Here is a 24,656-nt window from a genome sequence, read left to right as displayed (position 1 = left end):
TCAAAGGCAGCAGTCAAGTCCAGTAGGAAAAGGACAACAGCCTCACCCTTATCACCAGCTAAAATATATAACTAAGAACCATTAAATTATTAAATACTTTTTTTTTATTAATCTTGCAATAAAACAATTGTCTGCTCACAAAATAATGCGGCTGAAAAAAATATTTTCATAACAATCATTGGTACAATCAACCGTCAACACTGTGGAAAATGGTCAAATAAGTCAGGTAATCTATAATTGAATGTGTTGGTGCAACCATTTATTGATTATTCAGAAGAAAAATTAATATTTAAAACTTTATTCATGTGTGTTTCTTTCCTTATTTCCTAGAAAAAAGATCATGAACACTTACATTGTTTTGAAGCCAAAATACACACGTTGAACTCAAACATCATGTTATGGTGAACAAAGATTACACAAACACCTGTGCTGGTTTATTTCATAATCTCATGACTTCCATACTGTCAAACTTTCCCTTTCCTGAAACGGACGCTTTAATGCAAAGCGTTGCCATTATCAAACTGAAGAGTAATTTTCCTTCATTTCCACTTTAATTAAAACAACCTTCTCAGTTTCTCCTCTCATTCGAGCATTTGGGGAACAAACAACCAGAGTTATAGAATTACATTTTTATATCCCTAAGAGCATGTAAACATGCTTCAATCTAATGGTTGGAGGATTGAGAATATTTAACAAAAACAGTAGCATTACTATTTCAAAATAAAAGTCTTTCAGTTGTTTTATTAACTGAAATGTGCTCTTTTTGATCACAGTCAAAATTGCCTTCCCAGACTTTTTTTTTAGTTCATCTCTACATTCTTGACAAACTGCTGTGATACTTATTATTTCTTGTATTCTTGTTGCCTCAGCTGCTTCAGTCTGTCAGACAGGGAGATCTTGAGTGGTGTGTCCCCTCCCTCCACCTCCTCGTCCTCTCAGATCCTGCCCTCATCACAGAGCCAGTCAGAGGAAGTTTTAGCAGAACCCAAAAGTCTTACAGCCGTATACAAGCAGGAGCAGCCATGACACATCTGAGCAAGAGGCCATGATTCTGTCGGGAGTCAGGTTTTTGGTCACAAAGCGATCTCATTGTGTGGGTTGTGGGTTTTGCACGTTTGCACGAACCCAAATCCAGCTAAACAAGAGGTAGATCTCTCATTAGCTTATTGTGCATGAGATTCCTCCCTCGCTGTTTCTCTCCTACTTGCACACAAACTCATAAATACACGCAGAATGGAGCAACATATAGTCTCTGGGCAGTAAGGAGGCGTATCATATGGAGTGGCAGCTGAGGATATGAGACTAATCTGACAGGTGCAGGCTGGGAGAGAGACAGCGTGAAGAGGGGGTGGAGGAGGACCGTGTGGAGGAGGGTCACTGCTTCCAACAGGAGCATCGAGAGAGATTAATGGGTCTTTTACTTATCAGCACACAGGGCCTCACATTATATCACCAACACCGCCACTTTTCTCATCACCTTTATACGAGCCATGAGAGATTTGAGGGGGGGAATCATTGTTAATCACAGTAAACGGATTTGAAAGAACATCCCAATAATACTACCTTGTTATGTTAGACTGATAGGGTAATTAAAAAGCTTATTACCATGTAATTACTGAGCATGAAGCTCAGACGTTACATTTGTCATCACTGTTTTTTACAGCACTGCACGATTCCTTTGGTGTATGAAAGAGTTAACGCTGATCATAAGAGCTTCCAGCCACATGTGTTCTACAGAGACTTGAAGTGAAGGTGACCTGTAATTAAAAATATGTTCCAAAGTTAATGGAATACTTTAGAAAATGCATTTAAATAAATGTGAATAACTGTCATGAGTCTTTCTTCATAGGGCCAGCATCTATATTTAGACACTTTCACTCACATCACAAATGATGTCAGTGTGCCTTTTCGCAAGCTCTTAGATTCACAGAATTTCACTCAACCAATCATCAGAGATCAAGCTAGTCACAGATTGCACCATGGTGTCGTTCGACCAATCAGAGCGGGTCTGTGATGCGCCAAATATTTGTGTGTCTGCAAAAGCGCCTCCTCTCGTGTTTACAGTCAGATCTCTAAAACTAACAAGGTTTATGACAGTCTGTTATCATCATTCATTCCTTCCGTGTTTGATGGAGAAGGCCCCCACTGTAGCTGATGCAGAGTCGGCATACGTAGAGTATTCATCCCTCAATGCTCGGCAGAGAGAGGAGTACCGATCTCGAGTGTCAGGTGGCAGAGTTTCCATGACACCATGCACCGTCCTAGATGTGGTTTTCCAAATTAGCTTGAGCTTTTCCCTTGAAGAGGGTGCTGGAAGATCAAGCAGACAACGTTCTATCTCTCTGAGATAGTCGTCGATGTTGGACTCGATGGTGTTAGGATCAAAGTGTTCTATGTCCTTAGCTAGCGATTCAATTTGATGTACACGGAGTCCTGACTCACGGTACGGTGCGTCATCCTCTGAATCTGACCCACGGTCTGTCTCAGGGTGCGCTGGATATCGTTGGTGTGTTCTGAGCTCTCAATGCTGATTCCTGGGGCCCAGATCGGGGTCCGGCATGCTGCGGCGGGCTGCTGGCATGTCGTGTGGGTGCCCTGGGAGGTCCTCCTCCCGGGGCCAGTCTGCGTGGCGCGGCCTGCGTCTTTCAACTAGGGCTTCTAAGTAATACACTCTGTCCGGGTACGGACTGGCGTAGGATGCTTTGTCAGGCAGCTGGCTGCCGGCATGCTGAATATCAGAGTAGCTAGAATGGGTGGATAGTTGAGGTGCAGGCTGGGGTGCTGGGGTGTACTGTGCATAACCCCAATCGGCACCTTGCACCCATTGTGGACTGGGGTAGCGGTCTAAATAGAGGGGCCGCTCGGCTGGTCGACTTCTCACTGATTGAGAAGGCCGTGAAGATGAGGTTGGTGGTCCAACCTGGGGTCCGAGGGCGGACTGCCCTCTGCCCCTAGATGGTCCTGAGTGCCTTATAGAGTGTGTAGGGAATGGGGCCGAAGGTTGGGACAGATAAGCTTCATCCCTCCCCTGCTGCATGCATCCGTTCAGAGAGTCCAAAACTACATACTGTCAATTATTGTACGGGAATGTATCAGGAGGCAGGCTATCAGGAGGCACGCTCAGCATCCTCCTGACTTCAGGTACCTTGGAAAGAGGTGGCCTACCTTTACTGCGGGACGACTGTCCCTTGCTTCCTCTGGTGGAGGAAGCCAACTGCTCTTCACCGATCGTCCTGAACGGACCCAAGTCGGCTCCACCGGTTTGCTTTCATACCGGCGTGGGGGAAGACTCTGGGTCAACATCGTCAGAGTTGGGGTGTACCCCCCCCCCCTCCCCACTGTCTGTTCTCACCAGTAAGGGGGGGGGGGGGTCTCCTCCATGTTCTCCCCAGAATCTGTGCAGGCGTCGTCGTACTCGTCGTCCTCCACCAGCCTTCCATTTCACTGTTTTTCAGCAAGCATACTCTGGAGTTCCATGATCTTCTGATCATGTTGAATTTCTCTCTGATGGAGGAGAAGGACTAACTTAGCCAAGGGAACCTGGACTGGCACCTTACCATCTGAGTTCTCTATTTGATACATCACAGCGTTGAGCTCGTCACTTCACTGTTCTTCAGTAAGGCCCCTGACGGAGTAGTCGGATTCCCGGGTGGTTCCGAACAGTTTGGACAGCATTCGTCCAGAGAATAGAATAGGTTCATATTTGGCATGGGCCGCAGCGCCACCTGGTTGCTGGGAGCTGATCAGGTCACTACTCTGATCCTCCATTTTCAACAACTGAACCAAAATAGCCTAACAGAGCTCTGCAGTAGCTCAAAGCTGCACTTCGTGGCAGCAACTGCTATCTTGTAGCAGCAACACTAAATTAACCTCTTTGGTGCACACAGGTTTTAGTGTTTAAAATGCACGGCCAATGCCGTGACTAATGCATAAAATACTATTTCCTTCAGTGTTTTAGCAAACAGCTGTACCGGTGCGTTGGCTTAGCAATGTCTTACAACACTTGCAGTGTTAAAGTGCTATTTATTCCTTCAGAATATTAGCAAACTGTGTAATCAGTCTTTGATTGAAGGTTTTAGTTAGTTTTAATTAGCCACTGTGAGTTAAGGTTGCTAAAATAACAGTTGATCTAATCTAAAAGGTTAGACAGAATAACTGCACATGCACATAAACGGTGGGAAGAGATAAATAGAATAAAATAACTATGTTTTTGTTGTTTAAATTGTTAGCATCAACTGTTTAGTTGTCTATCACTTTAAACAAGCACTGAGTTATTGGTGAGAGTTTGCATGCAGCTTCTAGGGTACACAAAGACAAGATGTCCACTTTCTGTCTTGACCGAGGCAGGTCAGTAGAGGAAGCCAACAACACTGCTCAGTGAAATCAGCACCATTCTGTTGCCACCAGCTGGTTCAAGGCTGACCACTTATTATTTTAATCCAAGCTCTACAAGAAAACGAAAGGACTTGTTTGTGTTGTATAAAATAATCTCCGCTGTGTATCGTGCCTCACACAGGGCACCATAATGTTGTGGTTATTAGCCAACAAATAATTTGTCAGCTTTACTTACCCTTTGGATTCATCAATAAAATTCATAAATATGGAAATATTTACCGATTTATTGCGTAATTAGGATATCCGTGGATATGCCTCGGGGCATCACCCCTTTTTACAGGGGAAAAATGAATCCAAACCTCTACCAATCTGTCTAAAGTTTGTAAAATTCTTTTAACGAGCAGCGGTCATATTCTATCCAACACAGACAAATTCACTTGAGACAAAACTTAATTGTCAATAACATTTATTGACTAATATAATCACCTTAGCTCCTTCAAAGCGCTAGCCAATCAATATCAACCAACTGATTTAATCAAACAAGCAATAAGCAATGAAACCATGGAATGATGATGTGAAGTAACAATCTAATAAGACCGGTGGGGTGAGATGGTGATGTGATCAAGCAATAGTGAGGCTGCTTGATGATGTAATCAGGCAGAGATAGGCTGTTTACCAAACTGGAGGGAGTTTTGAAAACAAAATGGTGGATCCTTTGTTTGGCTGAACAAAGGATCGAACTGTGTGTGTGTGTGTGGAATTTAGCTTGTCTTCCCAGACACGCACAATCAGTGGGTGTGAGACACTGATCAGACGCGTATTTGACGGTGTGAGCAAACGTTCACAGTAAACTTAATCAAAACACTTCAAATCGCTTCACAAAGATCAAGGGAAAAAAACAACAGATCAGTCATAAAGGCAAATTACATATCTAAACAGTCTGTCAGCCTGGCCACAGCATAAACAAACTTAGATATTAAACAATAAAAGAAACAGAGCTTACTTCGAGATGGTCCGTTGGCGGTTTTAGTATGGAAGAGAGAGACCGTCTGTTATTTTAAAGCAGTCACGTGGTTGACCGCTTGTTTGGACTATTAGAGAAGCGGGAGAGAAAGAGAGAGATAAAAAAAGGAAAGAAAAAATCTTGAATGAACGAACACAAGGCGTCCCTCTGTGTCCGGGGCTGAGCAGATTAAATGGCATTGGTCCTTATGATCTCAGCAGCTAGGCCTCAAGCACACGCTGTCCGAAGCGGTAGGAGCAGAGGCGGGGGGTCTCCTTACACCAGATGAACTGGACGGGAAGAGAGAGAGTTCCGCTCTGCGCCTCGACTTTATAGACTCGTCCAGCGGGCGGTCTCTGTAAGGGCCAGTATCCACCGGGGGGGGTCAGACTTGGCGTCACTTGATGACATCATCAAGCTGCTGCTGGCTGCTGAGGATCATGGGACATGGAGTCCCTGCTGGCGCTGATATTAACATGCGTTATTGTCTATGCTTCAGGGCGTAGATGGCACAGTCCTTTGGAGAAAATACTGCGTAGTAATTTTCTCATGAGGGCAGGACCCCAACACTAGCTAGGCTGCTGCCTTCTTAAAGAAGTCAGCCAGAGGCAAAATTCCTTTGAATGGTTTGTATAAAAACTATTAAAACCTCAGCTGAAAACAGAAGATGTTTCCTGTATGAGCCTGAACCAGCTGATAACTCCCCACAAAAACCAGAGTAAACAGTAGCAGAGCTTCGGTGGTTCTGCATTAGCATTATAGCAGATGGCAATCAGTCAGATGTAGCTTATGAAACCTTTGCTAGTTCGTCAGATTTGTTTTTTCTCTGGGATAAGGTGACGAGAAAGGATATTGGATTACCGAAGAAGTTCAACCGAACTCCGACCACCCGCTAGCTGGAAAGCTGGAGGTGCAGACTGTTTGAGACTATTTGACTCGGAAGACCTGCAACCGATCTGGACACCGGGGAGGATTCTGTTCATCTTCAGAACCAAAATTGGTTGTTCGTTTACTTAGAATATTTAATTTCTGTGCTTGTAGTGCTTCCATCGGGAGCCCTCATCTGACGAGTTCTTAGCTAGCTCCAGCATACTGTCCAATATAATTAAATAATCTACAGATTAATAACACTATGTGCTGCCAGTTTTACCGCAGTGAGGATATATTGATATAACGCTGGAAAATATTTAATCAAAAGCTTACCAGAATAACTCTTCCTGACTGACTGGGATCCTGCAGTAGCTTGTTGTCGTTTGTAGTAATCCAGGATGGCACTGAGGTTCTACCGGTTTCAGGAGGATCCGTTGCTGAAATATGTGGATCTTTCAGATCACATCCGTGTGTGTGTGTGTCGTAGCTTTCCCAAATAACTTATGTTTTCCTTACCTAACACAGTTAGCTGTGTTGCTGCAATCACGCCAACATGACTTGTCAGGAGTCCAGAAGGACCGTAGCGGTTTGATTTGTAGATTTTAGATCAAGCCAATGCTAGTTGCTGCAGTATTCCGTAATCACTGAGAGCATCAAGTTTAACAAAATACAGCTAATCACGACGTTCTAGCTGCAGCAGCTGCCCTGTAAGACGTCTTTGAGTGATGAATGCAATATAGAGTTCTTCACTGTTTAGGAGAGAATTAAAATTTTCTATGATGAAATCCCTTAACAAAATGAAAAACTTACACACTTTATATAGATGGTAAAGTGTAGTAATACTGAATTTCTACAATGTCTGGCCAATGCTTAATTTGAGATTAATGATTTAACCTTTATTTAACCAGATGAGTCGATTGAGAGCTCATCCTCATTTACAACAACAATCTGGCCAAGAGGCAGCAGCAAGACACATAGTTAGCTTTACAAAGAACAGGTAAGAAAAAAAAATTAAGACATAAAAACAGACTGTTCATTTACAAAATATGAAAGCATCAAAAACAGACCTATAACGGTCTTTAAGTAATCAGAAGCACATTCATATGATACATGATGACACAGGGTTTAAACTTGTGAAAACCGTGAAACATGCGATTGATTAGTGAATTTTATTCTCATTTTATGACCCAATGTCATTTTACAGCGTTGGAATGTTTGACTCTTCATGATCCAGTCTTGACCAAATACTGATGTCATGTTGTGAGGTAAGTGACTAACCCACGACATACAGAATCAGTTCTCAGACAAGGGCGAAAGTTTTAAACTTTAAGGGAGAAACTAAAGGAGCAGCAAAATTCGCCGAGTTCTTCCGACAGGGATCTGGTGCGGGTATCTGCAGACAAAGGCAGTTTAAGGTCCAGCTCAAAACAACAGAGGGTTGTGGGTTTGGAGGACTTACAGTCTTGGTAGCGTAATGGCTCGAGTGAGGAGGGACGGTGGTCTGGTCTGGGTTGGAGGGACTTACAGGGAGTAGGAATCCAGGGTTGGAGGTTAAGGGAGCCGATTCTTGCGGTAGTACAGATCCAGGTGGGTCTTGGTGGGGCAGCAGGAGGTGGATGGTCAGGAACGGGCTGCGAGACGAGCAGTGTGTAGAGATAATCCAAAGTTCAGTCAGTCAGAGATGGGAGTGGAGGATTTTCTGAAAAAAATGGCAAAGGTGTGATCAAGCATGTAAAATCAAAAATCCAAAAACTCAAACAAGGCTCGAAGACTTAAAAATACTCAAATGTACAATTCTCAAGTGGCTGTTAAATGAAGGACCCAGATAGAGTAATCATCCAGCGAAGTGATGGCGTCTCTCAGCTGCTTAAACACACCGGACCGGCTGATGAGCTGATGCTCTGCAGCTTGGCCACCTCCAGACACGCCCACCTGCAGAAGAAAACTCAAAAAACCACTCAGAGAATGGCAGGGGAGAACCCAGACCGTGACAACTGAACCTTGGTCACATTCAAAAAGGTATGAGGAGACTGCTCTGGTCCTTTGTAGTGACTGTGATCAAAAGAATGGGATTATGGCTAAAATGAGCTTCCAGCCTCATCCTTACACATAAGACAAGGAGCTCCATCTTCCATCTTCTTGCTCCTGCAGCTCTCCGTCAAAAGGAGTTGGCCGAGGTGGTTCAAGCATTAGTCTAGGATTCCACTGGGAGGTGAAACTGGGGCAGACTCAGGGCTTTGGTCCAGGCTCACCTAAGAGGGGCTTGAACATGTTACTGGAGAGAGGGATGTCTGGGTTTTTTTCCTGGATCTATCACTTCCACGACTCAACCTCGATGAGCATCAAAGAATGGATGGATGTGTTTCAGAAAAGCCTCACAAGTAAGCTTAACACCAACTAGTCACCACAAAACACTTCCATCGCCAATTTTTTATTTTTTTTGCTTCTTCACACAATCCCTGTGACATCCTCTCCTCCAGCACTGACAAGTAAAAAGGACCGGTGGACCAGTGGTCCTCACAGCATGCAGAGCTTATCCAGCCAATCTGAATGCTAGTTAAAAAGCCAGTTGGGCATCAAGACAAAAGGGGATTTAATTTAGAAGAGCTTTAAAAGAAACAACCACAACCATTCTTGTGTTTATGCTCATCCTGTCCCAAGAACATGTCTAAGTCACTTTGCTTGAAAAATAGAATTTGCTAAATGACTCTTTATGCAGACAAACTAATAAAAGACTCACGAGATGACTGAGTTGAATCGTTTTTATACTTTATATTGATCTGCATCCCTTTAAGGTCCCTTACCATGAAGTAAGCTCAGACTGTAACTGTAATCAGCTTGTGACTCATGTAAGGATGGATAATGGAGAACTTCTACTTGAGTATTTTAAAAGTGACATGGCATCTCTGGATAAACATGATCATGTGTGAGAGTCAGTCGCTGACAGAGTTGAGCTCAGCCTGGTCAGTTACTGTCCTTTAATGAGGGAAACATCCACTCTTAAAGGACCTACAGGTATCTGTCATAGTTCCTCTTCACTCACACATGTTGTGTTGGTGAGGCTTCTTGCATCCAAAACAGCAGCATCCAATATTTTTGTGTCTTGTTTCTCTTTTTTTTTTCCTCTGCTGAGGTTTCAAGGCCTTGCTCAGCTGCCAACATCAAGCGTGGTGCGTCCATTTTCAGTAACGAGTATCAGAATGAGATCATGTGACCTCACAGGATGTATTAACTATGACAGGATGCAGGTGTCTGATTTTAGCAGGAAGAGTTTATTTCCAGTCGCGTCTCGCTGTAAACAAATAACATATCTACACTAACACAATGTGTCTGACTTCTTTTCCTTTTCTTGTTCCAGTATTTTTGTAGTCAGCTAGGGAAAAAAATCAAGATTAGTCAATTTAGTTTGATTCTAAAATGAGCCATTTTGTCTAAAGCAGGTAAAGAAAGTTTATTTCTTATATAACTTTTTAAGGAAAAGTTAGAATATAATAAGAAATAAACAATTAAAATGATGAAAGCAGCATGGGGCAGCAGTAGCTCAACAGGTTGAGCGGGTTGTCCAGTAATCGGAAGGTTGCAGGTTCGATCCCGGCTCCGCACAGAGAATTCTGCTGTTGTGTCCTTGGGCAAGACACTTAACCCACCTTGCCTGCTGGTGGTGGTCGGAGGGACCGGTGGCGCCTGTGCTCGGCAGCCTCACCTCTGTCAGTGTGCCCCAGGGCAGCTGTGGCTACATTGTAGCTCATCACCATCAGTGTGTGAATGGATTAATGGTACACTGTAGTGTAAAGCGCTTTGGAGTCCTTACTCTGAGAAGTGCTATACAAGTGCGGGTCATGAATCATTTATCATGAATGATGATAGAGTTGTAAAAACTAACAGGAATCCTGCAGAAACACACGTTTACAGCTAAAGATCATGAGTGATAACATGGCTGCCTGAAAAAAGAAAATCCTGCAATAAAGAATAGGACCATAAAATTATATGAAAATTCTTTGGTTAAAAAGATTTGTTTTGTGTGATTCCAAACTTTTCTAAAGGGCAACATTCATATATATATATATATATATATATATATATATATATATATATATATATATATATATATATATATATATATATATATATATATATACAGTATATTTCCAGGTGAATTGTAGTTCATGCAAGTTTTGTTCGTCAGAACAATCCAAAGCTCTTCTGTCCACCACTGATGGAGACGTTCTTCAGAATCTCAAAAAGTTTTAAGGTCAAAACCCTCAAAAGGATATTTAGTTGAGTGTCAGATCAACACACACACACACACACACACACACACACACACACACACACACACACACACACACACACACGCACACACACACACACACGCACACACACACACGCACACACACACACGCACACACACACACACACACACACACACACACGTTTTGGTACACTTGTTTTCATTCACTGAGCCTTCAAGCCTTTGCTGCCTGGTTCTCGGGTTTCTCTTGCCCCTTTCCCACTAGCATCAGCTCTGCATGGACTGCATAGCATAGAGAGTGCCCACATTAGCATAGCCTGCCTTTATTCAGGGTGCAGCCAGGCTGTGTTTCAGCCCTCTTTCTGAGGTGGTCTGCTTCAGGCTGACCAGAGCCAACACACCCATTATTGACCAACAAGCCGGCTTACCAGTCAGCAAATTCACATCTTTCATTAGAGGAAGCCTCTGATTGGTGGGTAGAATCAGCCCACATGGGCTTAAGGCGTGCACAATTCATTATCATGCTGATTACGTAGGAGCTGAGAACTTCTCTGACTGTATTCCTAAGCAAGGATGTGTGGAATCAACCGGACCAGGCTGGGGCTGACTGGAACTATCCAGGTGGTGTGGAGCCGATAGTGGGAAAGGGGCATCTGTGCCCCCCAACCCGTGATGGGTCAGATTGAGGTCACTGGATTGACCTTCCTCCTCCATCATTCAGTCACCATGTTTGAATGCTAGAAGTGATTTAGTGTTTTTAATGTGTGTCTGAGCATCAGGGTCTGGTTAGTTAGAGGTGAGTAAACAATGCTACTTTTTTAAACTCCCGTTTGTGTTCATGTTGCATTAATGTCAAAAACAAAGATTGATGAAAGTTTTTGTTAATGTCTCGAGTCACTGACACAAGTCAGTTACTCAATGCAATTTGCTGGGTTCCTTATGTAGGAAACTATTTACTGATTGGCTTAATGAACTGACCTGGATTGGAATGTTTACTATGTTAAGTGCCTCGAGGCGACTCTTGTCTTGATTTGGCGCTATATAAATAAACTTGAATTCAATTGAATTGAAAGGTGTGCTTGACTGGAAAACCAGTTTTACTGATTATTTCTAATTCCAATCAGTCATTTCGAGTTTTTCATGCAGGCTTAATGTGAAAAGAGTTAAAGTCCCATTAGTTGTCACACACACTGATGTGTGTGCGAAATTTGTTCTCCGCATTTGACCCATCCCCTGGGGGAGCGGTGAGCTGCAGACACAGCCGCGCTCGGGAACCATTTGGTGGTTTAACCCCCTAATCCAACCCCTTAATGCTGAGTGTCAAGCAGGGAGGCATTGGGTCCCATTTTTTCAAAGTCTTTGGTATGACCCGACCAGGAATCGAACCCTGATCTCCCAGTCTCAGGGCGGATACTCTACCATTAGGCCACTAAGCTGGTCTCCTACAACTATCTCCTGCGTTAGTTTCTGATAGAAAATAGATGGTGAAATGCTAGGATTTGAAAATCCTCACATATCTATGTCACACTGTGAATTATCAATTATGGCCTCGCCGATGTTGGCTTGCTCACGCCCACAGGAAAGTTTTTTTTTTGCAACAAGAAGAAAGAGCTGAGAGTATCTTGGTGATAGTGACTTTGCAACATGGATGAGCGTGTTCTGTTAGCCAATCAGAAGCGAGGTGCGTGCATATCATTAGTAATAATGGGTAGTCCTGCTGTTTTCAGTCCACCTCTGCACCAGCAAACTTCTGCATGTCAGAACAGGAGCATCATAGATTTGTTTAATGACTCATAAGTCTGGGATGAGAATCAGCTCTTGTAAATTCGAGACCATGCTCTTGAGTCAGAAAAGAGTAGAATGCCTTCTCGGGGTCAGGGACAAGGTCCTGCCTCAAGTGGAGGAGCTTAAGTATCTCGGGGTCTTGTTCACAAGTGAGGGAAAGATGGAGCATGAGATCGATAGGTGGATTGGTGCTGTGTCTGCAGTGATGCGAGCGTTGTACCAATCTGTCGTGGTGAAGAGAGAGCTGAGCCAGAAGGCGATGCACTTGATTTACCGGCTGATCTACGTTCCTACCCTCACCTATGGTCACGAACTTTGTGTAGTGACCAAAAGAACAAGATCATGGATTCAAGCAGCCGAAATTAGTTTTTTTTCTGCAGGGTGGCTGGGCTCTCTCTTAGAGATAGGATTAGAACCTCGGTCATCCAGGAGGGGCTCTGAGTAGATCCGCTGCTCCTCCACATAGAGAGGAGCCAGCTGAGGTGGTTCCATCATCTGGTTAGGATGTCTCCTGGACGCCTCTCTGAGGTGAGGCACATCTAACTGGGAGAAGGCCTAAAGGAAGTCCCAGGACATGCTGGAGGTACTATGCCTCATGGATGGCCAGGGAACGCCTTGGGATTCCCCTGGAGGAACTGGCCCAAGTGGTTGGAGAGAGGGAATTCTGGGCCTCTCTGCTTAGGCTGCTGCTCCCGCAACCTGACTCTGGATAACTGGCTGAAAATGGATGGATGGACTCATTGGCATTGATTTGCTCTAGAGAACACTGCAAATGTATTGAATAAACAAGCAAACCACGCCTTTAACAAAACAATGTTCTATTCATTCTGTGTTAATCCAACTGTGACGCATGACTGAAAGAACCAAACTCTGACACAAGTGGCTAAAAGGACCTTCCTCTGCATGGTGGATGAGCTCAGCCAGAGATAATTGGAGAAACTCACTCATTCTTGAGGAGCTCAGAGTAGAGCTGCTGCTCCTCCACACTGAACGTTGTCAGCTGGTTCAGACATCGGACTAGGATGCTTCCAGGTCTCCTCCCTAAAGGGGTTTCCAGACATGTCTTTTAGGGAGCAACTAGAGATAATTATTCCTCTCTGGAGGAGCTTCAGAGGGATATGAGGGTTTCTCTCCTGCATGGGTCTCTTTTGGTTTATATTATTCTTTGGTCTTATGAATCAACGTATTGTTTCAAGGGTTGTTCTGTTTTGTGCTGTTATTCATAGATCCTGTTTTATTTAGGAAGTCTTTGTTTCCTCTTGTTCTACTTCTCCAGATGCTCCGGCTTTGGAACCGTCTCTGTAGACCTGTGCCTCATCAGGCTGGTTTTGTGTACATATTTGTTTTTCCTCTTCTGTTAGTCAGTCTCTCTTTACGGTAAAAAGTTCTGTTCCTCCAAATTGTGAAATGCTTTGGATTTCTGACCGTTTTTTCTGTAATTAAGACTTTTCCTATTATTTCACATAATTAAAAAAAACACACAACTTTAGTCCCTGGATTTAGGCTCCACACTTCAAATATTTCATTAAATTTAGATCAAGAGACGTTTGGCTTCCACATGCTACACATGCCACTAGAGCCCGATCCCAATCCTCGCACCTCCACAAGAGTGCATGGGGTGTCCCGATCCTCAAGCACTTCGCACAAGTCGATGCGGACTTGGGTGAAGGGCTTTACCCACAATCCATTGCTGCGTGGGAATTTTGAGAAGAAGGCGGAGCAATGGCTCAAGTGCCTTTTCTGAAAATATGTATTTTCAAACAAAAGAAGTTCATTTTAAGACTGTTAATGATATTTATTCAGGCTCTTAATGTTTTAGACTAAGATTTATTGTGGACAGCGGTGAATGTAATTTGTGTCAAGTGTCTGTTTGAAAGTTGTTTTAAAAAGTGCTGCTTCCATTGTGCGAGTATTGGGCCTAGAAGTGACAATGGTGCTAATTAGCATATATTAGCATGCTAACATGCTACACTCAGAAATATGAAAAGCATCCAGTATGGCTGTTAAACATTCACATGTTGGAATATTTGGTGTGCAGACAAACTTAACTCCAACTGGAGCTAAAAACAACCTCCCAGAGCTGCTCGTGAGCCTCCAGAGTCCCTTTAAAATCCCAGATTTATGTAAAAATGTGTAAGGCACATGATAGGAACACCACAAATTGTCCACAATTACTGTCAGCAGAGACTTCCATAACTTCTCTGTCTCTTCATATTTGATCCAGAACAGTAAAGATGAGCATTAAAAATGTATGAACGAAACAAGCTGTTGGTTTGTTGACTTTTGCGTGTAGCGTGGAACATCATGAGAACATTTTAACTTTAAACATTTTCATATGTGACCACACAGATGGATCGAAGAAGGTGAGCAGATTTTTTTGATGGCCCTATGGAGAACCGATGCCATCCTTTTGCATACAAAGGTTCAGGATTTAGACAGTCCTGCAGCTTGTCTCTGTCTGCCACTTCCTCCAGCCGAAGCTGTAAACTCTCGAGATCTTGTGTTACCCTCACCCTTCTGAGCAATTACCCAGTGAAGTAGAAGCTGTTCTGTCTGGCGTTGGGAGAGTTGCAATGGGGGGGGGGGGCAGCCTGAGAGCCTCATGTTCATGGGGACCGAACAGTTTGGGGACATGGATCCTAACAAGAAGATTATTCGGCACAATCAGAGGCATGTTTTCACAGGTAGCAGCACATTCACCTCAAACAATCAGACACATTACTGAAACCCATGTGGGAAATCAGACATCACACAGACAGATAATCCTTCCTAAAGTCCCCCCCACATAGAAGTGTTATGCATAGCATGCACGTGCACACACAAGCAGAGCAGCATGGATTTGAGGTCACAGCATGACACTATTGTTGAGTTTTAGAGGAGAATTAAAGATTACTGATATAGTAGGACACTGGCCAGATGTGGACACACACCACTCACATTTAAAAGTAAATTAGACACCTTGCAGAATTTTTAAGAATCTTTGCTTCTCACTGCACCTTCATCCCTCCCACCAAGGCCATTTCAGTCATATCCAACATACTAAAGGTTCATACATCTGGGTTAACAAAGACACGACTGGTTTTTCTGTGACAAACATCACAAATAGCAGGTTTCTCTCCTCCAAGCTGTCAGGCTGCTTTTCATCTGTCACTGTATCTCAGCACTTTCTCAGTTTGTCTAGCATCTCACTCAGCTCCCTTTCCCCTCTCTCAGCATTCCCATCATCGTCTCTACTCTTGCTCAAATTTTAGGCTCAGCTCAGAGAAGCCTGTGCAGGGTCTGCTTGGGATTTGTGTACAACCAGCTGAAGGCAGCGGTTCAGGGTGGATGAATTGTGGGTGGGACCACTTCATGCTCAGCATGTGTTTTCTCTGAGAGCTTGATCATAAACATGGAAAAAGCATACCGAGGGAGCAGAACCATTCTCTGGAAGGAAGGAGCTACACTCTAATGAATCTCTCCTGGACGGCCCAGGAAAGAAGCACGGCCATTTTTGGGAGCAAGGAGCCATCTCCTTGGTGAGTACCATGGCAACAGCCAACGTGGGCCCCAGCTTTCCTGAGGTTTTCTTTTCAAGCTCCCAGCAGAAAGTGGCAGGCCAGCTTTTTTTGTTTTGTGATGTGCATTGGTCTCTCCTACCCATTCTTCTGTTTCTTCTTTTCTCTGCCTGCCTGACATGGTCCTGGCCTTGTTCATCGACAGGGCTGTGAGAAGGCTGCTGAGGGTGAGTGTCCGTGGGAAAATGTTGCCAGACAACACAGTGGTATGTGACAGGGAGGGAAAGCTAATATTGTCTGCTGTGGGGCAAAGAGAGAAGCCATTATTATGGATGACCCACCTTTCTCAGCTAATTATAAAATGAACCTTTAACGCTGACTGTTTCTCAGTTGTACTTCCTCAAGTGTTCACTGTTATGGTACAATCTGCTATGAAGGTGATGGGGTGGACTGGAAATAAATGTCTCCCCCCAGGATACTAGCAGATGCAAAAATATTTTGTCAAAACGTTTGAATTTTGAAAGATTCAGCACAATTTCTCAGGAGGAATGCAGCATCGTCAGTCTCTGAAAAAAAATCATCTTCAAATTTTAGTAACAATACAAATTCAACAAGTCTTGGAACACATTCAAAACGTGTTTGTCGTCAACTAAAAACCTACAAAACACATTTTTCTGCATCAACATCATTTTATGGCAAATGCTAGATTTAGTACGAGGATAAAATATGACCTGATCTCACTCATTTAAAGTAATTCTAAATAGTTTTTTTAACTTTAAGCTAGAGCTTTAACATTGATCTCAGTGATTGTTGGGTTAGAAACATAACCGCTTTCATGCTTGACTTTTCCTACAGTCACTGTTTCTGACACCACTCTGCATCTCTCTACCAACCGGATCAATCAATCAATCAATCAATCAATCAATCAATCAATACTTTATTAATCCCAGAGGGAAATTAAGAGTTTCAGTACACACAATTCAGAGATCAGACATACATGGGCAAGACACATGACAAGAATTGGTGACTGAGGTCATTTGCAACCCTGAGTCGCGCTACCTTAATAGAGATAAGAGGGTAACATGAGGATTGGTTCAGGTGGAGGGAAAAAAAGGCACTTCAGAGTTAGTCAGGTTTTCACAGCATCTGTCTACTGCATCTAACAGCTTTGGGGAGAGGGTAGGTGTTCTGGGGGGTTCTTATACATGCATTACAGCTGTTAGCATTACTCTCTTACTTTTACTTCCACGCCCCGCCATGATGTCAACAAAGTTCTTCTTTTTCTTCTTCTTGTGCTTTTTATTCACAATCAGCAAACTGAAAAAGCTAACAGCTGTAATGCATGTATAAGTGCACCCCCAAGAACACCTACCCCTGCCACAAAACTGTTAAGTGCAGTGTCTGGCCGGCAGAGAGCTGCAGCGTGGTGTCAAATATGAAATGAAACAGGTCACATTTCTAACCCAGCAATCACTGAGATCATGCTCTAGCTTAAAGTTTAAAAAGCTATTTAGTGTTACTTTAAGGAATGCTTTAAATGCTGCAGGCTTGAATGTTTACCCTCCTGTGAATACATGATTCTGCTCTACTTTGATCGCCGCTCTATTATTTAAGCTACATTGTAGCTTCTGGTGGATGGTCAAATTAAATTAGAGAAAATAAAATCTACACTTCCAGGGCAGCAGAACTAATTGACAACCTGTCCTCAGCTTCAGTCCCACAGACGGCGCCGTGAACACAACTCAGTTGGGACTCCTGACATTTTTGAGCCGGAATCGAGTCGTAGATTCTGCCCTACACAAACTCCCCAGTCAAATAAACAATCAATAAGTCAGGCTGACTGGAGCAGGATAATCCAAATGAACAAGGCCTCTGCCTCATAGCTTCTGGCGGGTGGCAGACAAAAGAGCCAGGACCGTATTTCTATCACTCACTCAACTAGAAACCTAACTTTCGAGCTGACTCGTGCTATGATTTAGACACAACCTCAGAGGTGTTTAGACTCTACAGCACGACTATTGGAGACATGAATTTATTGATCTGTAATTTTCTTCAATTCTCCATAAATCAGATGCTTAATTTTTTATTAATATTGATGTTTTTACTAGCTGCTTGCTCATTTATGTGCAAGTCTGACGTGGATGAAGCTGGTTTGTGTTTCTTTGCGTGAGTCTTAAATAATGACAGCACACACTCTGTGGTTTAATGGTTTATTACATTCATGATAACTGGGAGTCGCTGAAGGTGCACATCGACTAGTACAGATGGTAAAACACCACTTGAAAGGTAGAAGGTATGTTTACATCACACACACACATGCTGAATAATTTATAGGGTTTGTCTGAATGGTACACACACATTATAAGAGCTTTATTATTGATGGCAACACAGAGCCACCTGGTGGATAAATAAGGAAGTGCACAGACTGAGGAATTAATGACAGATTTGAGCAGAAAATAATAAACTGTACATCAGATTCCTACTTTCTGTATTGATTTACCTGCATTATCTTAAATCTAAGCCTCCGAGTGGCTTCCCTGTCTAACGAGACCCCATGAGAGTCTGCAGCCAGCTGAGGTGGCGCGACACTTTTTGGAAGATGTAGCCCTCGCTGCAGACAGCCCCCTCCGGCTGGGTCACCACCCCGGTGAGGAAGAACACCTCCCTGTACAGGGTGAGCAGTGGGCTGCCAGAGCTCATGCTGCAGTCAGCGTTGGCCCGTGGAGCGGTGCAGCCCATTTTGTTGGTCATCAGCGTGGGGTACGTCTCCACACACTGAGGCAGCTGTCGGTACTCCAGGTGGTTAAGAGTGAGCTGGCCCTGGAAACTGGAGCTCTGCTCTGGCCTCGCCCAGCCGGTGATCACAGCTGGGAGCTCTCCCGACATCAGGATGCTCTCTGCAAAGTCTCTTTCAGGTAGACAGGCAGCGACGACTGTGTTCTTAAAGGTCATGCGGTCGCGGAGCTCGATGACAGCCAGGTTGTTTTCAGGACGGCCTTCCACATAACGAGGGTGGACATGGACTATTTTTACATACAGCACCTGCTCACCATCTTCTCTGTTGGTGCTGCGTTTGCCTGAATAAGAGCAGGTGAGTATGGCATTAGAGAGCAGATGACTTTAGTTCCTCCAGTAGTGCCGGAGGTGAGAACAGCTTAAGGTGCGATACATTTGTCAGCCTCTAGATGGTGCTGTCGGAAAAACAACAACCTGGATTTCTGTTTTACATTTTTTTTTCAATTGTTTACACACATTTTCTGGTACTTGAGACACAATGACCACAACATGTAACCAATTCACCAACCCCCTTAACCAATTCTGCTAAACTACAAGCACAATTCCTGCTTTGCACTCAAATTGCGAATCTAAAACACACTTTTCTCAAAACACTACACACAATTCTCTGCTGTTGGCACAATTTTCATGCAGAAAATATCTTGTTTTCACAAGGAACACACAGCTATTCAAATACACTCTGCATACATTCAATGCACACTGACTCATCACAAGGGCACACAGTTTTACAATTAGCAATCAGAGCTTTAGCATAAAAGGGCAACAGGTGAGCTCTTCTGTTTTGGAGCAATGGATGCCAACATTGGAAACAGAGGCAGAGCCAGAGGAGTGAGAGTAAGAAGAGGAGGACGAGGACGAGGAAGACCAAGGACCGTAATCTCTGATGAGATCTGAGCCACTTTGGTTGATCATGTGGTCAACCATGGTCTGAGGTTGGGCAAAGAGTACAGTTAAATTTGAGCAGGTACACTGTAGCATCCATCATCCGGACCTTCCGAAATGAGAATAGGTAAGAAATCTTCTCTCACTAGAAAATGGCAGTACTGCATATCAATACATTCAGTATTCAATGAGTATAGTAGTAGTATTGCCTAGTTCTGAGAATATGAGGCATGCTTTCAGGAAATGTGTGTAATCAATTGAGAAAAACTGTAATGCTGCTAAGAGTTGGTAACCAGCTCTGTAAAGCAGGCCGGGACTGCTGTCTCTGGAAAGGTTGCATTTATAGATATTATCAGTAGCAACTGTGTTTCAAACTAAAGTATAATCGTGTGTTTTGTTGACTCACCAACAGCCACCTGGAATGAGCTGTATCTGTTAGCGCACTGAGCCGAGGTCAGAACCAGGTTCTCCTTTAGGATGACTCCGCTACAGAAACCGGCAGACTCTGAGCTCTTCAGCAGAGCCTGGAAGCATGATGAAGAAAATGCAAGAACACAAACACACCTAAAGGAGTGTGTAGTGTGTGTGTGTTCCTACCTGCCAAGGACACTCTGTGGAAGTACAAGTAAGTCCTTGGAAGTTGTTGCCAGCGTTGCTAGCCTGTCTGCTCGCCCACTGGCTCAGACTTCTCACCCGACCACAGGGCATGGAGACTGGTGAGGAGAGACAAGCAGGTTTACTTTCACCCACAGATGTCAGCTTTTGGTATACAGAGGTAATTACAAATGAATGAGGAAAATCCAACTCAAGCATCTAGAAATAAAGTAGTATTTGGTCCAAAAGCCCAAGATTTACTTGTTAAATTACGTATTTCTTGTGTTTTCTAACCCACCACTACATATCACCTCAACAGGCTTATGGGTCAAGATCTGTTATCTATACCCGCTTAGGCTTGCAGAGTTGTGGGGGGCTGGTGCAGGCAGGGTGCACCCTGGACAGGTTGGCAGTTCATCGCAGGGCAACGCAGAGAAACAAAGGATAAACAACCACACACACACACACACACACACACACACACACACACACACACACCTAAGGACAATAGCCCAACAGTCATATTTTTGGACTGTGGGAGGAAGCCGGAGTATCCATAGAGAACCCACACATGCACCGGTAAAACATGCAAACCCGGGACCTACTTGCTGCAAGACAACACTGCAGCTCTTAATGAAAAAGATATTTAACCAAATGTTGATGTTAAAACTTAGTCTTACAATAGTTAAAAGTGGTATTTTAGGGGTGCAGCTGTTCAGAATGGTTGTTTATTCAAAGTTTGCTTTTTTTTATTAAGTCTGATACGTGATTGGCTGAAACAAAGACGGTCTGTCATAGAAACACATTCTCACACCTGAACCGGCTAAAACTGACAAAGGGTGACCAAGTGTTTGTTTCCAACGCGCTGGGGCTACCAGCGTGTCGGGAGGCGACGCACTGTGCCAGAGCGTCCCTTTCCGACTCCCGCGGTAAAACAGAGATTTTACCGAATTGTGACCTTTGCCCTCTTGCTACTTAACATTCCCCTCACCCCCATCCTAACCTTAACCCACTTGTGTGTGCAAAGCTTTGTTTCTAGTTGTATTGTTTCTCTCAAACAGTTAACGGGAATATTGGAACAAGAAACTGGGTTAAGGTTAGGATGGGGGTGAGGGGAAGGTTAAACCGCTAGAGGTTAGAGGTTAAATGTCGGTGAAATGTCTGTTTTACTGCGGGTGTCGGAAAGCGACGCTCTGGCACAGCAGGCTCCCAACGCGTCGGAAACAAACGCTTGGTCGGCTTTCGTCAGTTTTAGCTGCTTGGAGTGTGAGAATGTGTTGGCCATTGAGAAAAGTGCGATTTGTAAATTAGTAGCTTAGATCACTGGAGACGTCAATCAAGTTTAAAATCTTAATACGCTGCATTCTTTTATTGAATTGAAAAACTTTTTGGATGAAGAGTGAAACACGGTCAAGGAAACCAAAAAGCTGATATGAAATAGACACCCTAAGGCCTTCTGCAAAACTGGGTTAAAGGAGCAATCATGGACCCTACTGTACATGTATGGCTTATCTGCAAGTTGACAGATTTAGAAAGCAAAACACAAATTATGTCTAAAAAACTGCAAAAAATAAAAAATAGATGCTGTTCAGTGGTGGTTTTTGCAAAGGCAACATGGCTCACAGACCTGCAGGTTCACACTTGTCCTTGTTCGTACGGCTGAGCTTCCATCCACGAGCACAGGAACACTCGTAGGACGTGTAGCCCGGTTTGCAGAACTGAGAGCAGCCCTTGTCCTTTTCCAGAGAGCAAAGAGTCCGGTCTGCATCACAAAGCAGAGAGAAGAGAAGTAGCAGAGTGTGGACAGAAATACGAAGTAAACATGCAGTTTCCTTCAACCTTCTTCACAGTGGACTCCGGTGAAGCCCGTTTTGCAGACGCAGTCATAGCCTCCAACGCTGTCTGAACACATGGCTCCATTCTTACAGGGGTTCTCTGCACACTGATCTCCATCTAAAAAGAGAACAAGTCCATGATGTAGAGTAACGCTCATTTCTGTGCAGCAAAGGTTTGTTTTTCATGCAGAACTCACCGATGTAGACTGACCAGAAGATGTCCTAGAAGAGAAAACACATATAAGTGAGTATCTGCAGCTGCACGGTGGTTTTATCTGTAAATGATTAAACAGGAGAAGAAAGGAATTCTAGCTCACTGTGCGGTAGGAGTCCTGGAAATACTTCCTGGCCTCATCATAAGTGCACACTTTCTCCATGCAAGCCTGCTCCAGAGTGGAGGACGGCGTTCCGACGTTCCTCTTCTGTCGGGAGATCAGCGAGGAAGCCTGCTGCTTATCCAGGAACACTGAGAGTACAGTTACCATCTCAGGAATCTCAGAATTATAAACATGCAAAATAATAATTCAGTGGAACTGTTGCAGTTGCTTTTAGGAACAACGAGATTTTACTTAAGCTTGAAGGTTTTACTTTAATGTTGAAACTGTAAAACTAATTAAAATCTTGATTTTTACCTGGTTTATTTCTGTAGTGGCTCAAATAAACCATCTTATACAACAGTTCCATACAAGCTCATGCAGTTGGAGAGCAATTAGGGCATTTAATCTGACTATGTATCCTGAGTCTGCTCCAGTTGGGCTTGACCCCTGTTGTACCAGATATTTTACATCTGTTGACCTTATTCATACTTGTATTCACAGAATCCCACATAAATAACTGTGTAATGAAACATTTATGGGAGACTTTTCAGATAATATTGTGAACTATTATAAAATTTGGGAAGACTGAAGGTGTTTTAAGAAGGCAGCAACTTGATTTGGCTAGGCTTGGACTAACCACGAGCTCATCCATCCTGTAGGACGTGAAGCTCAATCAGAGACACACTTCTCACTGGCCAAAATATTTCATCCATAAATGTGATCCACGTCAACTTAATTCCTAATCTGAAAACTGGAATACAAAACATGACCCTAGACACCTGCAGAGCCTTTACTGTACCACCTGCATCCAGTCTGGCCTCCTCACCTGCCTCAGGAGTTTGACTGGCCATCGTTGCCCCAGCAAGCAGAGTCAGAAGAGCAGCGAAGGTGACTGAGGAGTTCATGGTGACACTGAAGTGATGGAAGTGTCTGCACTGCAGGGATCAACGTATTCTCCTAAAATCACAACAAGCAATATCCCTGTATAATGAAGAAAACACAATGAGTATGACAATAAGACAATGTGATTATACGTGCATTTAATTTAAAGATGCACTTGTTGAGAGTTGTGCTGGCAGTGATCTTAAACCAGATTCATCGCAAGCAACCTTTTTGATTAAAGTAACTGACTTCTAAACGTGAGGTCAGAGTTCATGAGCCAGAAATGAGAGGCAGTGGGAGAGTTCTGTTGTCACAGCAAGGATGCTTCAACCAGTTTGTAACCAAGGGCGTCTGCAGTGCTTACAATGCTGCTCTTGAATTTCTAAGGAGCCAAACAGGATGTGTTGCTTTTTGAGATCTTTTAGCCTACTTCATATTGTCAATGGAAATGATTTAGTTCTACTGGTCCGTGTTTTCTCTGATCGAGGTGCTGAGCTCAGCTGGAGGTTTTGTAAAAGTAAGCAATACTTTCATGTTATAGGAAATGAAGTGGCTTGTTTTGCTGAATCTTGTCCTAGATGTGACCACGCCCTCTTTAATTTGTATGATTGTATGATGCTGCCCCCGCGACCCGGATAAGCGGAGGAAGACGAAGACGAAGTTTATACAATCATCTCTGCCAAGCTTTATTATTACTTATGGAGCAAACAAACATTAAAGCTTGTCTTGTGTCGTTGACATAAATCTGCAGCACACATTCCTCTTTAGACACACATCTCGCCTCTGCGAGCTGCTAGAGTCAACAAACAGCATCCATTTGTTTCCAGCGCCAGCCACACTACAGCAGGCCGAAATGCGTCAGAACGTCACGAACAAGCAGAGAGATGCTCGGTACCTACCGCACGCGACAGAGTCGAGATACCGGCCCGGGTCGCTCCGTCTCCCGGCTGAAACAAGCAAAAACGTCCCGGACTGATAGGTCCGTATCGGTGAAGCGGCAGCTTCTGGTTCACATCCGAACAGCGGTGTTTACGGTTCACGGTGGGTGTGCAGACCACTCCCGTCCGGCAGAGGGCGCTGTTACACAGAGTGTACGCAAGAGCCCCCCAAAAATCTAAACTATCTGGTGTCATAAATCACATTTTCTATTAAATTGTTAAAATTAAAATCACTTGTCGAATGTAAGTATGGATGATAGATTATTTATTTTTGTGGTATGTCTAACTCAAATTATGAGTCCACTGGAATGCCCCCACATTCTACTGCAGATGGACCAAAGGTAACTTTCTGTACTTTAACACAATGAGCCTTCATGAATCTATAAAAAACTCAATAATCAATAAAGCAATTTGTGAATTTTTCCCACTGTAGGAGTAATAAAGTATTTTCATTCACTGCTTTCACACAGCAAGAAGGTTGCAGGTTCGAATCTCAGCCACAGCCTGCTTTGAGTGTGGGTTTTCTCCAGCCATTCTGGTTTCCTCCATAGACTGTACATACTGGACAAAACGATTCCATAGGCTCCAATAACGTTTTTTGTCTATAATGGGAGGTGGCCATCACCGCCATTTTGACCGTGTCACAGGTTCCGTCCAGCCCAGACAATTC

General features: G+C 43.7%; 1 protein-coding gene and 1 long non-coding RNA gene across 3 annotated transcripts; both read right to left on the bottom strand.

Annotated features, from left to right (window-relative positions):
- Window positions 1-7,082: 7,082 nt before the first annotated feature.
- LOC129166917 (uncharacterized) lies at window positions 7,083-8,117 on the bottom strand. Its single transcript, XR_008565810.2, has 3 exons — window positions 8,001-8,117; window positions 7,668-7,907; window positions 7,083-7,601 (listed from the first exon to the last, which is right to left on the bottom strand). It is a non-coding gene; the product is annotated as an uncharacterized lncRNA (long non-coding RNA).
- A 9,821-nt stretch (window positions 8,118-17,938) lies between these two features.
- proza (protein Z, vitamin K-dependent plasma glycoprotein a) lies at window positions 17,939-24,109 on the bottom strand. Of its 2 annotated transcripts, none has more exons than XM_015945616.3 (9): window positions 23,948-24,109; window positions 22,993-23,147; window positions 22,167-22,315; window positions 22,047-22,071; window positions 21,854-21,967; window positions 21,642-21,776; window positions 20,018-20,133; window positions 19,827-19,944; window positions 17,939-18,819 (listed from the first exon to the last, which is right to left on the bottom strand). In XM_015945616.3, exons 2-9 carry the CDS (start codon window positions 23,069-23,071, stop codon window positions 18,284-18,286), a joined length of 1,272 nt encoding a protein of 423 aa, XP_015801102.3. In that variant the 5' UTR covers window positions 23,072-23,147; window positions 23,948-24,109; the 3' UTR covers window positions 17,939-18,283. The 2 variants fall into 2 exon arrangements, with proteins under 2 accessions (XP_015801102.3, XP_015801103.3); XM_015945617.3 differs by having other exon boundaries at window positions 22,993-23,123; window positions 23,948-24,086.
- Window positions 24,110-24,656: the final 547 nt, after the last annotated feature.

Source organism: Nothobranchius furzeri, chromosome 12 (assembly GCF_043380555.1).
Source record: "Nothobranchius furzeri strain GRZ-AD chromosome 12, NfurGRZ-RIMD1, whole genome shotgun sequence".
Classification (NCBI taxonomy): domain Eukaryota; kingdom Metazoa; phylum Chordata; class Actinopteri; order Cyprinodontiformes; family Nothobranchiidae; genus Nothobranchius; species Nothobranchius furzeri.
Note: the sequence above shows the minus strand (reverse complement) of the source record. Positions and strands in the feature narration are given on the sequence as shown.